The 13,940-nt window shown below is 48.6% G+C and overlaps 1 protein-coding gene across 5 annotated transcripts in view; it reads right to left on the bottom strand.

Annotated features, from left to right (window-relative positions):
- Positions 1 to 654: 654 nt before the first annotated feature.
- The window catches only part of TSC22D3 (TSC22 domain family member 3), a 65,639-nt gene continuing 52,353 nt past the window's right edge, over positions 655 to 13,940 (bottom strand). For 3 of the 5 annotated variants that reach the window (XM_079124492.1, XM_079124494.1, XM_079124493.1), the window contains exons 3-4: positions 3,275 to 3,326; positions 655 to 2,179 (exon numbers count right to left, since the gene is read on the bottom strand). In XM_079124492.1, the coding sequence (XP_078980618.1) occupies positions 1,949 to 2,179; positions 3,275 to 3,326 (283 nt within the window). In that variant the 3' untranslated portion in view covers positions 655 to 1,948. Of the gene's footprint in view, positions 2,180 to 3,274; positions 3,327 to 3,679; positions 3,767 to 4,042; positions 4,427 to 13,940 lie in introns of those variants that run through there. The other 2 variants (XM_079124495.1, XM_079124496.1) reach the window with 2 other exon arrangements.

Raw genomic sequence — 13,940 nt, 5'->3', positions numbered from 1 at the left:
CAGAAGCTACTCTTGAACTTTCAAAAGTGTAGAAGCAGGGATCGAAGGCATCTTTCTTTGGGCAGGGTGGAGGGAGCAGGGAAGAGTGATGTGACTTTGTCACTTCCTAATTCCCCATCTTTTTCTCACTAAGACCCTCTTAGCCAAGATCAAAGGTCATGCATGGATTGATTTTAAGGAGAATGAATTGTGGTGTTATGATTTTAGAAGGAAGAGATCCACTTATTTATTTGGTTTCTCTCCTTGCTCTCTCACACTTATCTTTGGGATCTTCTTGGGGATATCCTTCCTCCCAAATCACCCCCTCAAGCTGAGTTTGGATGTTAGTAGTCACCTGCACACTCACTCTGAAGCTCTGATATGAAAGCTAGAGCAGGACAGAGGGACAGCTGGGAGTTTGAGTTCAATTTGCATAGCAGCTGTGTAACTTTGGGCAAGTCACTTCAACTCACCAAGTCTCAGCTTCCTTATCAACAGTGAGAATGCATCTTTCATACAGAGGCTATGTGGATGACCTATGACCATGAATGTAGCATAGGCCTGGCCCTTAGAGGTACTTAAGAAATATTTGCTGGATCAGACAAACAGCCTCCTCCAACTGGGTGAGGGCCTCTACTGCCCAATCTCTTTATACTCAGTCAGACATCAGGTTTATTTTTAGAAAAAAAAGAGCAAAGTTTATTGAAACTTCAAGCTACATTTGAAAAATCAAAATCCAAATCCTGGAGACATACATCAGGATAAGGTGTCAGAAAGTGGAAAGTTCACTGTCACAGAACCCCCTTGGAAACCAACTCTCAGGGCACATCCCCCAGGCCCCAATGGGAGCAAAGCCATTCCCTCATCCATCTCTCATCCCCAGCAGGATGCCATCTTTCTGTTCCATTCAGAGTTTTCCACCAGAATTAGAAAAAAACAGTTCTCAAATGACAATATGAAGTCCAAGCTGATCTTCTCTCAACCCCATTCTATGTAGTCAGCACCAGTGAATGGTGGGTTTGGCGTTCAAAAGAGGACTTCACATGTCTTCAGTGGAGAGATGGGGAAAGAAAGGGGTGCAGCAGCAAGGCATCTGTGGCCGCATTCTGAGGGCTGGCCCCCCTCTCCCTGCCTTTACTCTTGAGTTTTACTTAACCTAAAGGACAAACTGGATCGACTTGGTAAATGAGCACAGTCAAAGAATTAGCTTTAAGAGATAAGGGACCAGTCATTACTCCCAAAGCTGGTCAGACCCTTCAACATGTAGGTGTATGTGTATATGGATACATCGCTACACTAAGATATAGATCTAGCCCTATGGGTATATATACGCATTTATGGCTATATAGAAAAACTATGCCAGTACTAACCAAACAGAACTTTGTAAGCGCTCATCCCAAAGCTGTAATCCCACACAGGGCTGTGCACAAAGCCATGCATTAGACCATATTAACCGACAGAAGGCTGACTTGGCTCAATCTCTCCCATCTGTGCCCCCTGCCTTGGTGAGGCAGGGGAGAAGGGAGAGGTTGCCTCTGCTTAAAACACAAGTGGCTTCTTCATAGAACAGTCGTCAGGTGAAGCTGTTGAAGATGTCCATGGAAATGAAAAACAGACCCCCTACACATTCTGGAGCACACTGGCATCACATGTCAAACTACCTTTCTCCCGTGCCAGTTGCAGCTAAGTTGCCCAGGCCCTGGGATCCCCCAGGGCGCAGTGGCATCAGAGGCTCACTGGCTTGGGGTTTCTAAGCCCCATGCAACTCAGCCTCCAGAGACCTGCTCTTTGTCAGGGGTCTGTCACTGGAGTGGACCCAGGTGGCCATGTCCTTGGGACATCTCTTGGCACCAGCTATGCTAGGTGTAAAGTTCTCCACGTGAGATGATGCTTGGGGAGCCAAAAACAAACTGGAAAGAACTAGGTAGAACAAGTTTCGTGGCTCTGCCCACCCTGAGGACAGAGCCACTTACACCGCAGAACCACCGGAGGCTTCAGGCGCTTGTGGGGATTCGGCAGCTGGCTCTTCAGGACTCAGCCGGGACTGGAACTTCTCCAGCTGCTCGGGGCTTGCCAGGGTCTTCAGAAGGGTGTTCTCACGCTCTAGCTGGGAGTTCTTCTCCACCAGCTCTCGGATCTGCTCCTTCAGGATCTCCACCTCCTCTCTCACAGCATACATCAGATGATTCTTCACCAGATCCTGCCATGGGGAAAATCACACAAAGACTTTCTTCAACTACTGAGGCCCCTCTAGAGCACCTTCACCCTGCCATGGGTCAGTCTGCCCTAGCTTTCCTGTCACTGCCTTGAAGCCTTCCCTCAGATGTCACTCCTGCAGCCCAATTCCTCATAAACTCTTCTCTGAAGCACTTAAACCCTCATTCAGGAGAGCTGCAGGATTTGGGCCTTGCCAGAGTTGGAAGCCAGGCTTTGAACTAGACGGGTCCACTTTTCTACAAGGTTTAAGTCTGGCTATTTTAGGGCTCTTTGGAGTGAGAATTCTGCTGGTTGTTGGTTGGCCTAGCTGCTAGTCCAAATCAGGGGTCCTGGGAACCTTGCAGCACACCCCATATTGTTGGTCTCCTTTACAAATCTGCACCAAAAAAATAAAATTGACTATTTTGGAGTCTCTTTCCCTATACAGGACCCAGCACACCAGAGTCACAGCTGGCCTGCAGCCTGGTTGGACAGGCACTTGCTCTGGGGTGAAGGTGTAGAGATGGCTGCATCCTCTCTGAATCTGATGATTGCACTAGGGGTGGGGAAGTGTGTCATTAGGCTTCAGAGCACAATTAAGGGACTTCTAATTGCGAGAAGCCCCAAGCCCCTGCAGCCACTTTGGTTGTTTAGTGGAGTCTGACCTCTACCTGGTAAGGAGAGGGAGAAGGGGTGGGGTGGGGTGCTTTGCTTTCTGTTTCCTCCCAACTTCTGACCCCAGCCCAGTCTCTGCAGAGGCACTGCAGTGCAGTTGCATCCAATGAGCTCTGGCCCTTGCCAACTGCAGGATACAAATGCAAGAGTATCAGCTCCCGGCCCTGCAACAGCCCAGGAGGGAGCCAGAGGCTGCTGCAAAGCCCTGGGATGGAGGGCTGGAGAGGAAAGGAAGCCCAGCAAGGGTAGACTGGTGTCCCTCTAACCAGACTTTACCTAATGTCTCCAGGGAGGATAGGAATCGGCCTTTGGCTTCCTCAGGCTTTTGGCTAACAGCTTTTGTGCCCACCCCCTCAGTTCTGCCCAGAGTTACATAAGCAGCAGCTAAGTCTGGGGATGGGAATGACGCAGTGATGCCACTCACCATGGCCTGCTCAATCTTGTTGTCTATGGCCACCACGCTGGCTCCGGAGGCACTGCCAAGACAAAAAGCAAAGCGACCCGTTACCCACTCGGTTCCACTCTGAGACCTGGCAGTTGTGGCCCAAGTCTTCCATCTGCCCCGGGTCTTCCTCTCTCCCGCCTCCCTGGCCTGGAGTTCCAGGCAGTTTGTCCTCGGGTCCTTCTCTGGCCCCTGCAGGAAGCTGCACCCCCACCCAGGCTAGCTCAGCGCCGCCGCCCCGAGTTTCTTGAGTTCCTATCGACCAGAGCAGCGTGGGTCCTGGGGCGCATGGGCCAGCGTGGCCTGCCCGGGAGATACGCAAACAATGAGGGCACGAGGTCCGGGAAGGCCCCCGGCGCGGGCCCAGAAGGTCCCAGGCAAACCTACCGGGCTCGGAACCTAGCTAGGAATTTCTCTGCGCGGAAGCTTCCGGCCTCCTCCCTGGCGGTGCACGGCCGGCCCCCTGCCCGCCCGCCCGCCCGCCCGCCCGCGATCCCTCTGCCTCCCGCTGCCTCTGCGGCTGCAGCAGCTGGTTCTCACGGCGCAGCAGCCGCAGGGACGCTCCGACGGCGGATCCCAGCGCGGCGGTGACCCCCCTTCCTGCGTCCCCTACCCCCGCCCCTTCCCAGGATGCTGCACCACAGGGAACAGGGACCGCGGCGCACGGCTCGCTCGGAGATCCAGCTCCGCAGCCCAGCCCCCGCCGGCGGCCCGCTCGCTTTAGGCGCTGGAGCTGGGGCCAGTCGTTACCTGTTATCCAGCTTAACGGAAACCACATCCCCTCCAAGCAGGGAAGAGAAGAAGGAGATGGAGAAATTGTGCAGCTGATAGACCGCCACCTCCATGGGGGTCTGATACATTTCGGTGTTCATGGCTCGGATTGCCGAGAGCTCAGGCGGTGCTTCGGGCCTGCCTGGGCGGGCTGGGCAGCCGCTGGCTGCTGGCAAGCTGTACTGGGCTGGGCTCCGCGCTGGAGTTCGGCCCTGGAGCTAGGAGGGGGTGGTGAAGGCTGCGGAGCGGACCCAAAGCCAGACAGGCGCTCCAGCTGGAGTTGAAGGGAAGTGACTCGAGGGGTGTCACCTAGTGTGTCACAAACTCCACTGCCGCCAGTCCAACCCAGACTCAGAGATATTTCGGCTACTGCTTCTTTATATAGGAGGAGCTGGCTGCGTCACATGGCGTCAGGGGCCATGCAAATGAGTCCTGTACCGGGCTTTGTGGCCCAGTAAAACCACATCCCCTCCCTGAACCTTAGACTGGGACTGTAAACAGTTCAGCACTTTCTTGTGCCAACTGGCATCTCCAAAGAGGGCTCTGGAGATTGGTAAAAACCAAACTGGAGCTGTTTTGCAGAGAAATAAGAAACAAAATGCCTAACAGGAGGCAGAAAGCACTCAGTAGAGGGCGGTGCTGCTTTTTAAAGCGCTTCTCCAGGTGTCAGCCAGAGTACCCTGATGGTTTTACAATGCTATCATATGTCACACTCCATGGATGCCCACCCTCACCATCAGGAGCCTCACTTTCTCATTCTGACTGCTCTCTCAGTCTCTCCCATGTGCACACACCTTGTCACCTGCATATTCACTCTCTTACTAATGCAGCTGTCCCATCACTTAACTAGCCCGCCCACCAGCCTGCCCCAAACTCCAAAACCCACCCACCCATTTCTTCCTTAGAATGTACAGGTGTGGGAGTATCTGCCTGTGTACTGGTAGGTTCACAGATTGGTGACATGCATGGAATGCACACACAGGTCTGCCTTGATCTGTGTATGCATGTGTATGTAGGAGAGGGTGTACAGGAGTGGATGAACACGTATGGGGGCAGCAGCTAAGTTGGCAACAGAGGCGGTAGAGAGGAGATGGGTATGGGAGAGGGCACTGGAATGATCACAGATAACGGCCTTTTCCTCTCTGGTCTCCACGCCTAACTCTGCAAATAAAATACATTCAACATAATCCAGGATCTCGTGTCCTTATTTTTTTAAAAGGTGATTCTTTCCATTATGTAGCTCCATAAAGCACTAATTAAAAAATTAAGTAAATAGCAGAATGATCAGTAGAGTAGAGGGAAGGGAACAGTGGGAGGGTACAGGGGAGGGAAAAGGGAAGTACTAGTGACTGAACTAGAGCAAATTTTATTCCATGCTTTTATAATTATGTCAAAATGAATCCTAATATTTATGTATAACTAAAAAAATAATAAAAGTTGTTGCTACTTTCCTCTATGCATATATCAAAATGAACCTCAGTATCATGTATAACTATGATGCACAATCAAAACATAAGAAAAATTTGTTACTTTCCTATGAACAGCAAAGGACAAGAAAACTACGATATAAATCACCCCAGGAAAACACCTGCCCTGTGATGAGTCCAGCCATGCATATAGCAGTAGAAGGTATTCATGGAAAGAGGATTCCGGGCCACAAGAAAATGATATGATTGTTGCCTAATAAGAGTTACACGTGTTTCCATTAAAATATATTTTCATTATTCTTTTCAGCCTCAAACTTAAAAAAAAAAAAGGCATGCTAGGCTTGAGGTCCTTTCTTCCAGCTCCTTTGGCTCCTTCCTAAGTGAGGCCACCTGGTGGACAGAAGCAGAATTACACCTAAAAGGGTAACCTACGCAGGAAAAGGGACAGGTGATGCAACAGCAAATGTTATTTACACCAACAGGCAACCATAAGGAGAACACTGGGTTCCACCACATATACAATAGTTTGAATAAAGTTAAGGCTAATACCCATGACTCAGTGCTCCACAGGCTGTGGTCCAAAGAAATATCCTAATGCAATCATGCTACTGGAAAAGTACTGGGGCCTCTTATCAGCAAAGAAGGTAATTATTATTTGCTTCAGGATATTTCTCTTAACCAGGTACCTGGCACCAACACCCTAGCCAAGGCCCTAGCCAAACCCAGTCTGAAGGCCTTGACTGCATTTGGGCTTCCAGTACAGTTATGCCACCAAATAGCCAACTTCTCTGGCTATGGCATGGGGCTCCACTGGAGGATTTCAGTGGTGGTAACACGTATTCAATGGCCATTATTATTTGAGAAGGGCTGATCAATAAAACTATCCAAGAAAACCCACTGCCTTAGCCCATTTCATCCTACTTCAGTTGGGAGATGATCCTCATCAAAGTGCATTGTTAACTTTAGGACACAGGCTCTCTGAACCTAGTGTTTGCACTAAGCTGTGTGCAATAGACAGTACAAAGGACAGACTATAATTATAGGTCATCAAGAAAGTTATCTAGAAAAAAATGCTGGAATCAATAGCTTAACTGATATTGGATTCCCTGACATATTAATCTGCTCTCTCTACCACCCAGAGCTTTCTTGGTCCAGGAAGAATCTGGGTTGATTTTTCATTGGCTTGTTAATATTTCCTAAACTATTGTTACCCACCCCAAGATTCCAAGGGAGGGTGAGGAAAAAAGCAGGGAGAAATAAACTGGGTTGGCAGGAGTGGGGAGGACACTGCCAAGAAAACAGGGTGCAGGGCAGAAGTAAAACAGCTCTTTTAATGGGAGAGTCCCTTGTAAAAATAGTGGCAGAGAAATCCAGGCAGTTTGAGGAGGGATGGGAAAAGGGGTTAAGATTACCATCAGAGCTGTGTTTGAATTGTTCACTTATTACATTTCAAACTTCAAGTGAAGTTGGGCACTATGGTGCATGTCTGTAATCCCAGCAACTTTGGAGGCTGAGGCAGGAGGATCGGGAGTTCAAAACCAGTCTCAGCAACTTAGTGAGGCACTAAGCAACTCAGTGAGATCTTTTCTCTAAATAAAATATAGAAAAAGGGCTAGGGATGTGGCTCAGTGGTTAAGTGGGTTCAAGCCTTGGTACCAAAAAACAAACAAGCAAAGCTAAAGCTGGGTACAGTGGTGCATGCCTGCAACCCCAGGGACTCTGGAGGCTGAGGCAGGAGGATTGTTAGTTTGAGGCCTGCCTCAGCAACTTAGTGAAACCCTAAGCAACTTAGTAAGATCTTGTCTCGAAATAAAAATAAAAAGGACTGGGGATGTAGCTTAGTAGTAAAGTACTTGTATTATAAATAAATACAAGAAGAAGAAAAAGAAGATAAAAAGCTGAGTTTGAGACACATTGTCCACAACTGCTACCATTGATGGAGCATCAGTTATGGGCAGGCACTGTGCTGGCTGTGCCACTGTCACCATCATTTCATTGATGAAGAAACAGGGTCTGAGAGGCTACATTGCCCAAGGTGGCAGAGTTAATAAATTTCAGACAGGTGTGGTGGTACATGCCTGTAATCTCAGCAATTCAGGAGGGTGAGGCAGGAGGATCACAAGTTTGAGACTAGCCTGGGTAACTTACCAAAATCAAAAATAAAAAGAGCTAAGGATATAGCTCAGTGGTAGAGCATCCCTAGGTTCAATCCCCAGTATCTTTCTGTCTCTCTCTCTCTCTCTCTCACACACACACACACACACACACACAGCTAATAAACTGCGGAGTTGGGACTCCAGTTCCAGTCTTCCTGATCTAGAAACCTAGTGTGTTCATACTACACCCACTTGTGGGTACTAGTGGGGCAGAGAATTGGTTTTTGGAATGAGGGGAGACTTAAATGAATGAGTTGAGGCAGTTGGGGGATGGGTTGGAGTTGTCAGAGAGTGGCATGGAGGAAGAAAGGGTGGAGGGCAGGGGAAGTGTACCTAGGATGCTGGCAGCACTACTATTTGAGAGGCCCAGAGGCTGACTTTGAATTCTGCAAGCATAGCCAGTTTTCTGACAGTTGGGAACGGGAAGAATATCCAAACAGTCCCAGTGGGCTTTGGAAAAGGCCCAAGTTCACTCACATTGGTTCAAAAGGCAGTCAAATAGACCTGAAAGAAAGCTATCTCTCTAGGAAATACTAATCCAATCAGGTGGCTTCCAGAATGGATATATTGTCTTGGGGGGTACCCAGTATTCCCAATAAGGTGTGCAGCCTTGAAATAACCACAGTCCAGTCAAACCTCAAGTTCTTTGGGCCCCACTCACTGGCACCCTTAATTAACAACAACAATTCCTCCTCCTCACCCTTAATTAACAACTCCTCCTCCTCCTCATACCAGGGGCACTTTACACTGAGCCACATCCCCAGTCATTTTTATTTTTGATTTTGAGACAGGGTCTCACTAACTTAGGACCTCACAAAGTTGCTGAGGTTAGCTTTGAACTCACAATCCTCCTACCTCGGCCTCCCAGTCTGCTGGGATTACAGGCATGCACTACTACACCCAGATCCCATCCCCTCTTCTTGCTATGCTCAGCTTTTTGGAGAACAAAATCAATTAGAAAACAAGCTCAAATTAGGGATTTTGTTTAATAAACAAATTTCAAAAAGATGCTTGGTCCCAGTCCACACTCAGGCCAATCTCTCATCCTCATATATACCTTCAGTTCTGTAGTGTGAGAAATGATCACCCTGAGGTCTTACGATTCTCTATTATCAAAGAATGACTGGATCCCAGAAACCAGTAGAAGACAACAATGGACTTCAATGTCTCCGTACAAAGATTTTCTAACAACAAAGACAAGGGAGAAAGGAATAGGTAGTAGGGGTAGCAGAAGGAGGAAGAGGAACCCAAAAGGTTTTGTTTAACCCTCGGCACACCAGAAAATTCCTCTGCCCAGTAGGAGGATTCCAAGTTCAAAGCCAGCCTCAGCAAATTAGTGAGTCCCTAAGCAACTTAGCAAGACCTTATTTCAAAATAAAAAATAAAATAAAATTTAAAAAGGGCTGGGATGTTGCTCAGCCATTAAGCACCCTTGAGTTCAATAACTGGTACCAAAAAAAAAAAAAAAAAAAAAAAAAAAGAGGAAGGGAAGGAAAGAGATTTCCTCTGCTGGGAGCAACTGCACCAAACCTTGCAATAGGTAGAAATTTGTGCTATACATGATATCCATCAAATATTTCTGAGTAATATGCTGATCCTTGAGACAGTATCCTTGTGTCTTGTGAAGTTGGGCCCCACACAGGAAGCAGTGGCTTAGTGATTCAATAACCCTGCAATAGCCAGGCACTGTGGCACACATCTGTAATCCTAGTGGCTCAGGAGGCTGAGGCAGGATGATCGTGAGTTCAAAGTCAGCCTCAGCAAAAGCAAGGTGTTAAGTAACTCAGTGAGACCCTGTCTCTAAATACAATACAAAATAGAGCTGAGGATGTGGCTCAGTGCTTAAGGGCCCCTGGGTTTAATCCCTGGTATCCCCCTCCCAAACAAAACCCCCAAGAAACAAACAAACAAAACATAACCCTGCAACAGCAACATTCATAAATGTTGTCAAACTGTTCTTTTTATATCTCATAACTTAGAACATAGGCTCAGCGCAGCAAACAGAGCCTAACTGATGAGCCAGGCTCCTGTCTTTCACTTCCAGCCTTAATGCCATGGGGCTTTGTGACGAAACAGACTCTGCTCTCAGGGGTGATCTTCTAGTGGAGGGAAGCATAATGAGGATGGGGCCACCTCCCCCCACTTCAGGAGACCCTAGAAGCCAACTTATTCTCTTTGAACTGGAAGAAGTTTTAGCTGTCCCCACTGGTTTTTTCTACTTCAAAAGCCACACTCTCTAGGATGAGATCCCTTCCTAGTTTGGGTTCCCATGGGACAAGGAAAGGGTGATTGGGTGATGTCTGGGCAGTAGAAACCTCAGGAAGACTCCCAACATGCTGACGAGGGGTGGGGAGCAGGCTCAGGGTGGGTGCGGTTGGATGGGGGAGGTAGTGAGGAGGAACATCTCACTTCCCCTTTTGTCACATTTGAAGCATTGTGTACCACACAGCCAGAAGGAAATTATTTATAGACAAGTCTTCCTTATTTTCTAGAGGGAACGTTCCACCCAAGGATTCGGCAATGTTGCCAGCAAAATACAGGGTCCTATGTCAGGAGAAGCGGAAAAAGACACGATGCAAGAGGTGCGGGGCAAGCCACAAAGCAAACACTGGGTTAGGAGCTGGAAAAGGAAGTACAAAAAGGATATTGAGCCCTAGAGAGTAGCACAGTGCTGATGAGACAGGTTGAAAAGCGCCCCCCCCACCATGCGGCCCCCTTCCAACTGAGGCTCTGTCTAGTCCTGATTACTTACTTGTCCCTTTTTCTGAAGAGGCTGGGGGAATAAGGAGGCTGAAATGCCATGGTTTAATTTGTCCTTCCTTCTCTCTTCTCTCTTCCCCTCTGGTTTCACTCCAATGTGGGAGACTACAGACAGGAAGGCCACTGCCACTTACATAGTTCCTTCGTCTTCATGGAAAATCCCCAAAGTCCAGAAGGAGGGAAGCAAGAAGGAAAGACGGTGACAGGGAAAGTGCCTTGTTCTCTGTGGATCATGTGAAGTGCCCTGCATGGACACGGCTGGGAGTCCCGACTTTGGAGGGGGCAGGAAAATGGGGGGGGAGGGTGTAGAAAGTGATGGGGGATGGGAGGGAGCCCAAGGAGAATCCTCCTGGGGAGATGGATACTCTCTTGGAGAAGCAGCTCTAGCAAATGATTTGGGGCACACCCTGGCACCAGATGATGGCAAGAGCAATGAATTGTGCCTTTCAGCTCCCTCCTGGACAGGGTCCCGTGTGAGCTTCACAAACAATCTCTGAGTGACACTAGGATGGCAGGCAGTGGAGCCATACCCTGTTTATAGCAAGGGAGTCTACCCCACCCGCCCCAAACTACTCTTGTGAAGTCATCTTCATCACCCCAACTTTGATGGCTAACTATGGCAGGGGGCTGTCCTGGTATCTCATCTGAACTCGAAATATTGGTGATTTAGCCAGGAATGCAGTTTAAAGCTCAGTGGATCTTAAATTTCATGAACCTGTGTCAATTTGTATGCCTGTCTCCTTTCCTCTTATGCCTTGCAGCTGGAAAAATTTACCTCCATAATTTTTCTAAACCTTCTCATTTTCTACCCTCCCCATTATCTAGCTACAAGTACGAAATAGATATTCCTGAAAAAGAGGTTTGCAAAATTAACCTTGGTAAATGGAATCCCAATTCCTTCTCCTCCCCACACTCACTGCCATTAACATTCAATTCAATTCAATTAAGTTGACCGAATGCGTATTCAAAGCCCAAGACACATTTCAGAAAAGCGTTAAAAAGCAAATCAGTAATACAAGCCCCAAATTGTGCATCCTTCCAAAATATCCTGGGTCTGTGGCAAATTCAAAAAGTTGTCTCTACTGGTTAGACCTCAGTGAAAGGTTTGCTTCAGGAAAACAATTTAGGGCTTGGAGCACATGGTATGGTAGCTTAGAGTTTAGGGGAATTGTACCACTCCTTCACTCCAACTGACGTGGTGTGTGTTCCACTGTGCCCTCGGCCAGTGCCTTCCAGGCTGAGGGTAAAGCAGCATCATGAAGCTCCGGGTTTCTGTAAGACCTACGGCTCCTGACACCGTGGCCAACAGTGCCAGGAAGGGTCCCTCACTCTGACTCCCTTTCTTAACACCAAGGGTTTAATTTTGTGTGTGTGTGCCAGGAATCAAACCCAGGAGCACTTAACGATCGAGCCACATCCCCAGCACTTTTTATTTATTTTTAAATTTTGAGACAGTTCTCACTGAGTCACTTAGGGCCTCGCTAAATTGCTCAGGCTGGTTTGGAACTTTCCATCCTCCTACCTCGGCCTCCCGAGACACTGGGATTATAGGCTTGTGCCACCGTATCAAGCTCAATACAAAGGGTTTGTAAAGGAAGGGGATAAGCTACAGGTGCTCACTTTCTGAGTTGCCAGCCTGTCCTTCTGAAAAGGGACACTTCAATTGGTATGGGGCTCACTTCTGTCAACCTCTTGGTCTTCCTCCTTTGGTCAGCTGTCTTACCCTCGTGTCATCTAGCTTAGAAGCAGGTGGTAAAGTTCCTTGTCTTCCTTACAAGCCAGTAAGCATCCTCAGGCATGCAAACAGCCCCCTCCTCAGAGACCACCCTCCGGAAATCCTGGTACACTGCTGCCTTTCTGGGGCTGGGAAAGAAAGCAGCAAAAACATGGCCACTCTCCACATTTACTTATCTTCAGAGGCCCTCCACCAGCCTATTCGGGCCAAGGAGACACTGGCAGGGCCTCTCCCCATCCCCTCTGCTCTGTGGAGCCACCCCACCCGTCAAAATTTCAAGTAATTTTCTCCAGCAGTTGCCAGGGTTACTCTGAGTAGTGCGTGAAGGACTTATGGCTATGGGCAATGCTTGGAGGAAGCCAGGGGAATCTTGTCAGGGAGGCAGAGCCAGCAGACAAGGGGCCTGTGAAGAGGGCAGGGGCCCTGAGGTGGAGCACCTGGCTCCACTGTGGGCCCCACTATAGAATGCATGACCTTTGAAGTGGTACAGGTTCACTAAGGAATAAAAGGATGGTTAATAATGCCGGGCCTCTTCAGGGCTCCAGCTCCTCAGCCACCGTGGGTAAGCATTACTAGCCTACAAGCCTCCCAGAGCCCTCACATTGTGCTCTTGGGGCCTTGCTTACCTCACAGTAGAGCTCTTCATTGTGGGCTCACTTGAGGTGGCTCCTTGATCCTGTGTTGCAGTACTCTATGACTTGTGAAGAGGAGCTCTGCAGATTGCAAAGGGCCTCTGGCTCTGTAGATACCACCCCCACCACCGCGCCCCCTCCCCCACCCCCTGGGCTTCCTGGATGAGAGAAGACGGCTCAGCTCAGGTGGAGGGTAGGGGGCACACTACTCTCAAAACAGAAAAAAAGAGAGAGAAACACCGGTGAGCTTTTCCCTGGGCAGGGCCCTCCAACCATGGGAACAGCGCCAGGGAACTCAGAGGAGTACTGGGAGGGGGTAAGGAAGGCCTCCCGCCTGGTTTAAGAATTGCTGACAAGGAATTACATACACCTTATCAGGAAGAAAGGGAAGCACAAAGCACACACACATTTATGCCAACACCTTCTCCAGCCTTTCACACAGTCTGATTCCCAGAGATAGTGAGGCAGATAGGCCATCATATCTCTTTCTCTCTCTTTTTGCTGTTGCCAGCTTCCCCATGACTCCAAAGTGGTAGTAATGCCACAAGGCGTGGCAAGATGGCAAGGAAGGATACTTGAGTTTAAGCTACAGTGTCAAAATCCATGGCCTCTGCTCTCTCTGACATCCAGAGCTGGCTGCATGTTGTACAGGGGTCATAGGTGGTGGCAGGGTCTTCAAGGGAAACTTGGGGTGGCAATCAGGTGGACACAGGGAGAACCACATTGAACGGTCACACTGCACACTATGAACAGGAAGTCCCAGAACTGTCAGGACTACAGTTTTCAAAGATGTCAATCTCACATTATAATGAACTCTTTTAAATGAGGGAGAAAAAAAGATAAGCCCCATTTGTACACAATCAATCACATGGATGCCTGAGGAATGATTCTCACAGACTCCTCCTGAGGACAGTTCTAACCAGAGCTAGTCCTGGCAAAGGTGCCCTCTGTATCTGGCTACCTCAAAAGTGTGATCTCAAGGACATTGAGAAAGAAAAATTCCCTTTCAGCCAGAGCTGTTTCCCAGACTTGCTATTGAGGTACCTACAAAGGTCACCCCCAGAGCATTACTAGCCTTTGGGTTCCAATGATCTCTCCTGCAGTTCTATACACTTAGAGGAAGAAAAGTTTCCTTTTCAATGCAAAAAGGCCTGAGAAGGTGCCACA

The sequence above is a fragment of the Sciurus vulgaris genome (assembly GCF_902686455.1).
Source record: "Sciurus vulgaris genome assembly, chromosome: X".
Classification (NCBI taxonomy): Eukaryota; Metazoa; Chordata; class Mammalia; order Rodentia; family Sciuridae; genus Sciurus; species Sciurus vulgaris.
This window is presented reverse-complemented; position numbering and strand designations above follow the sequence as displayed.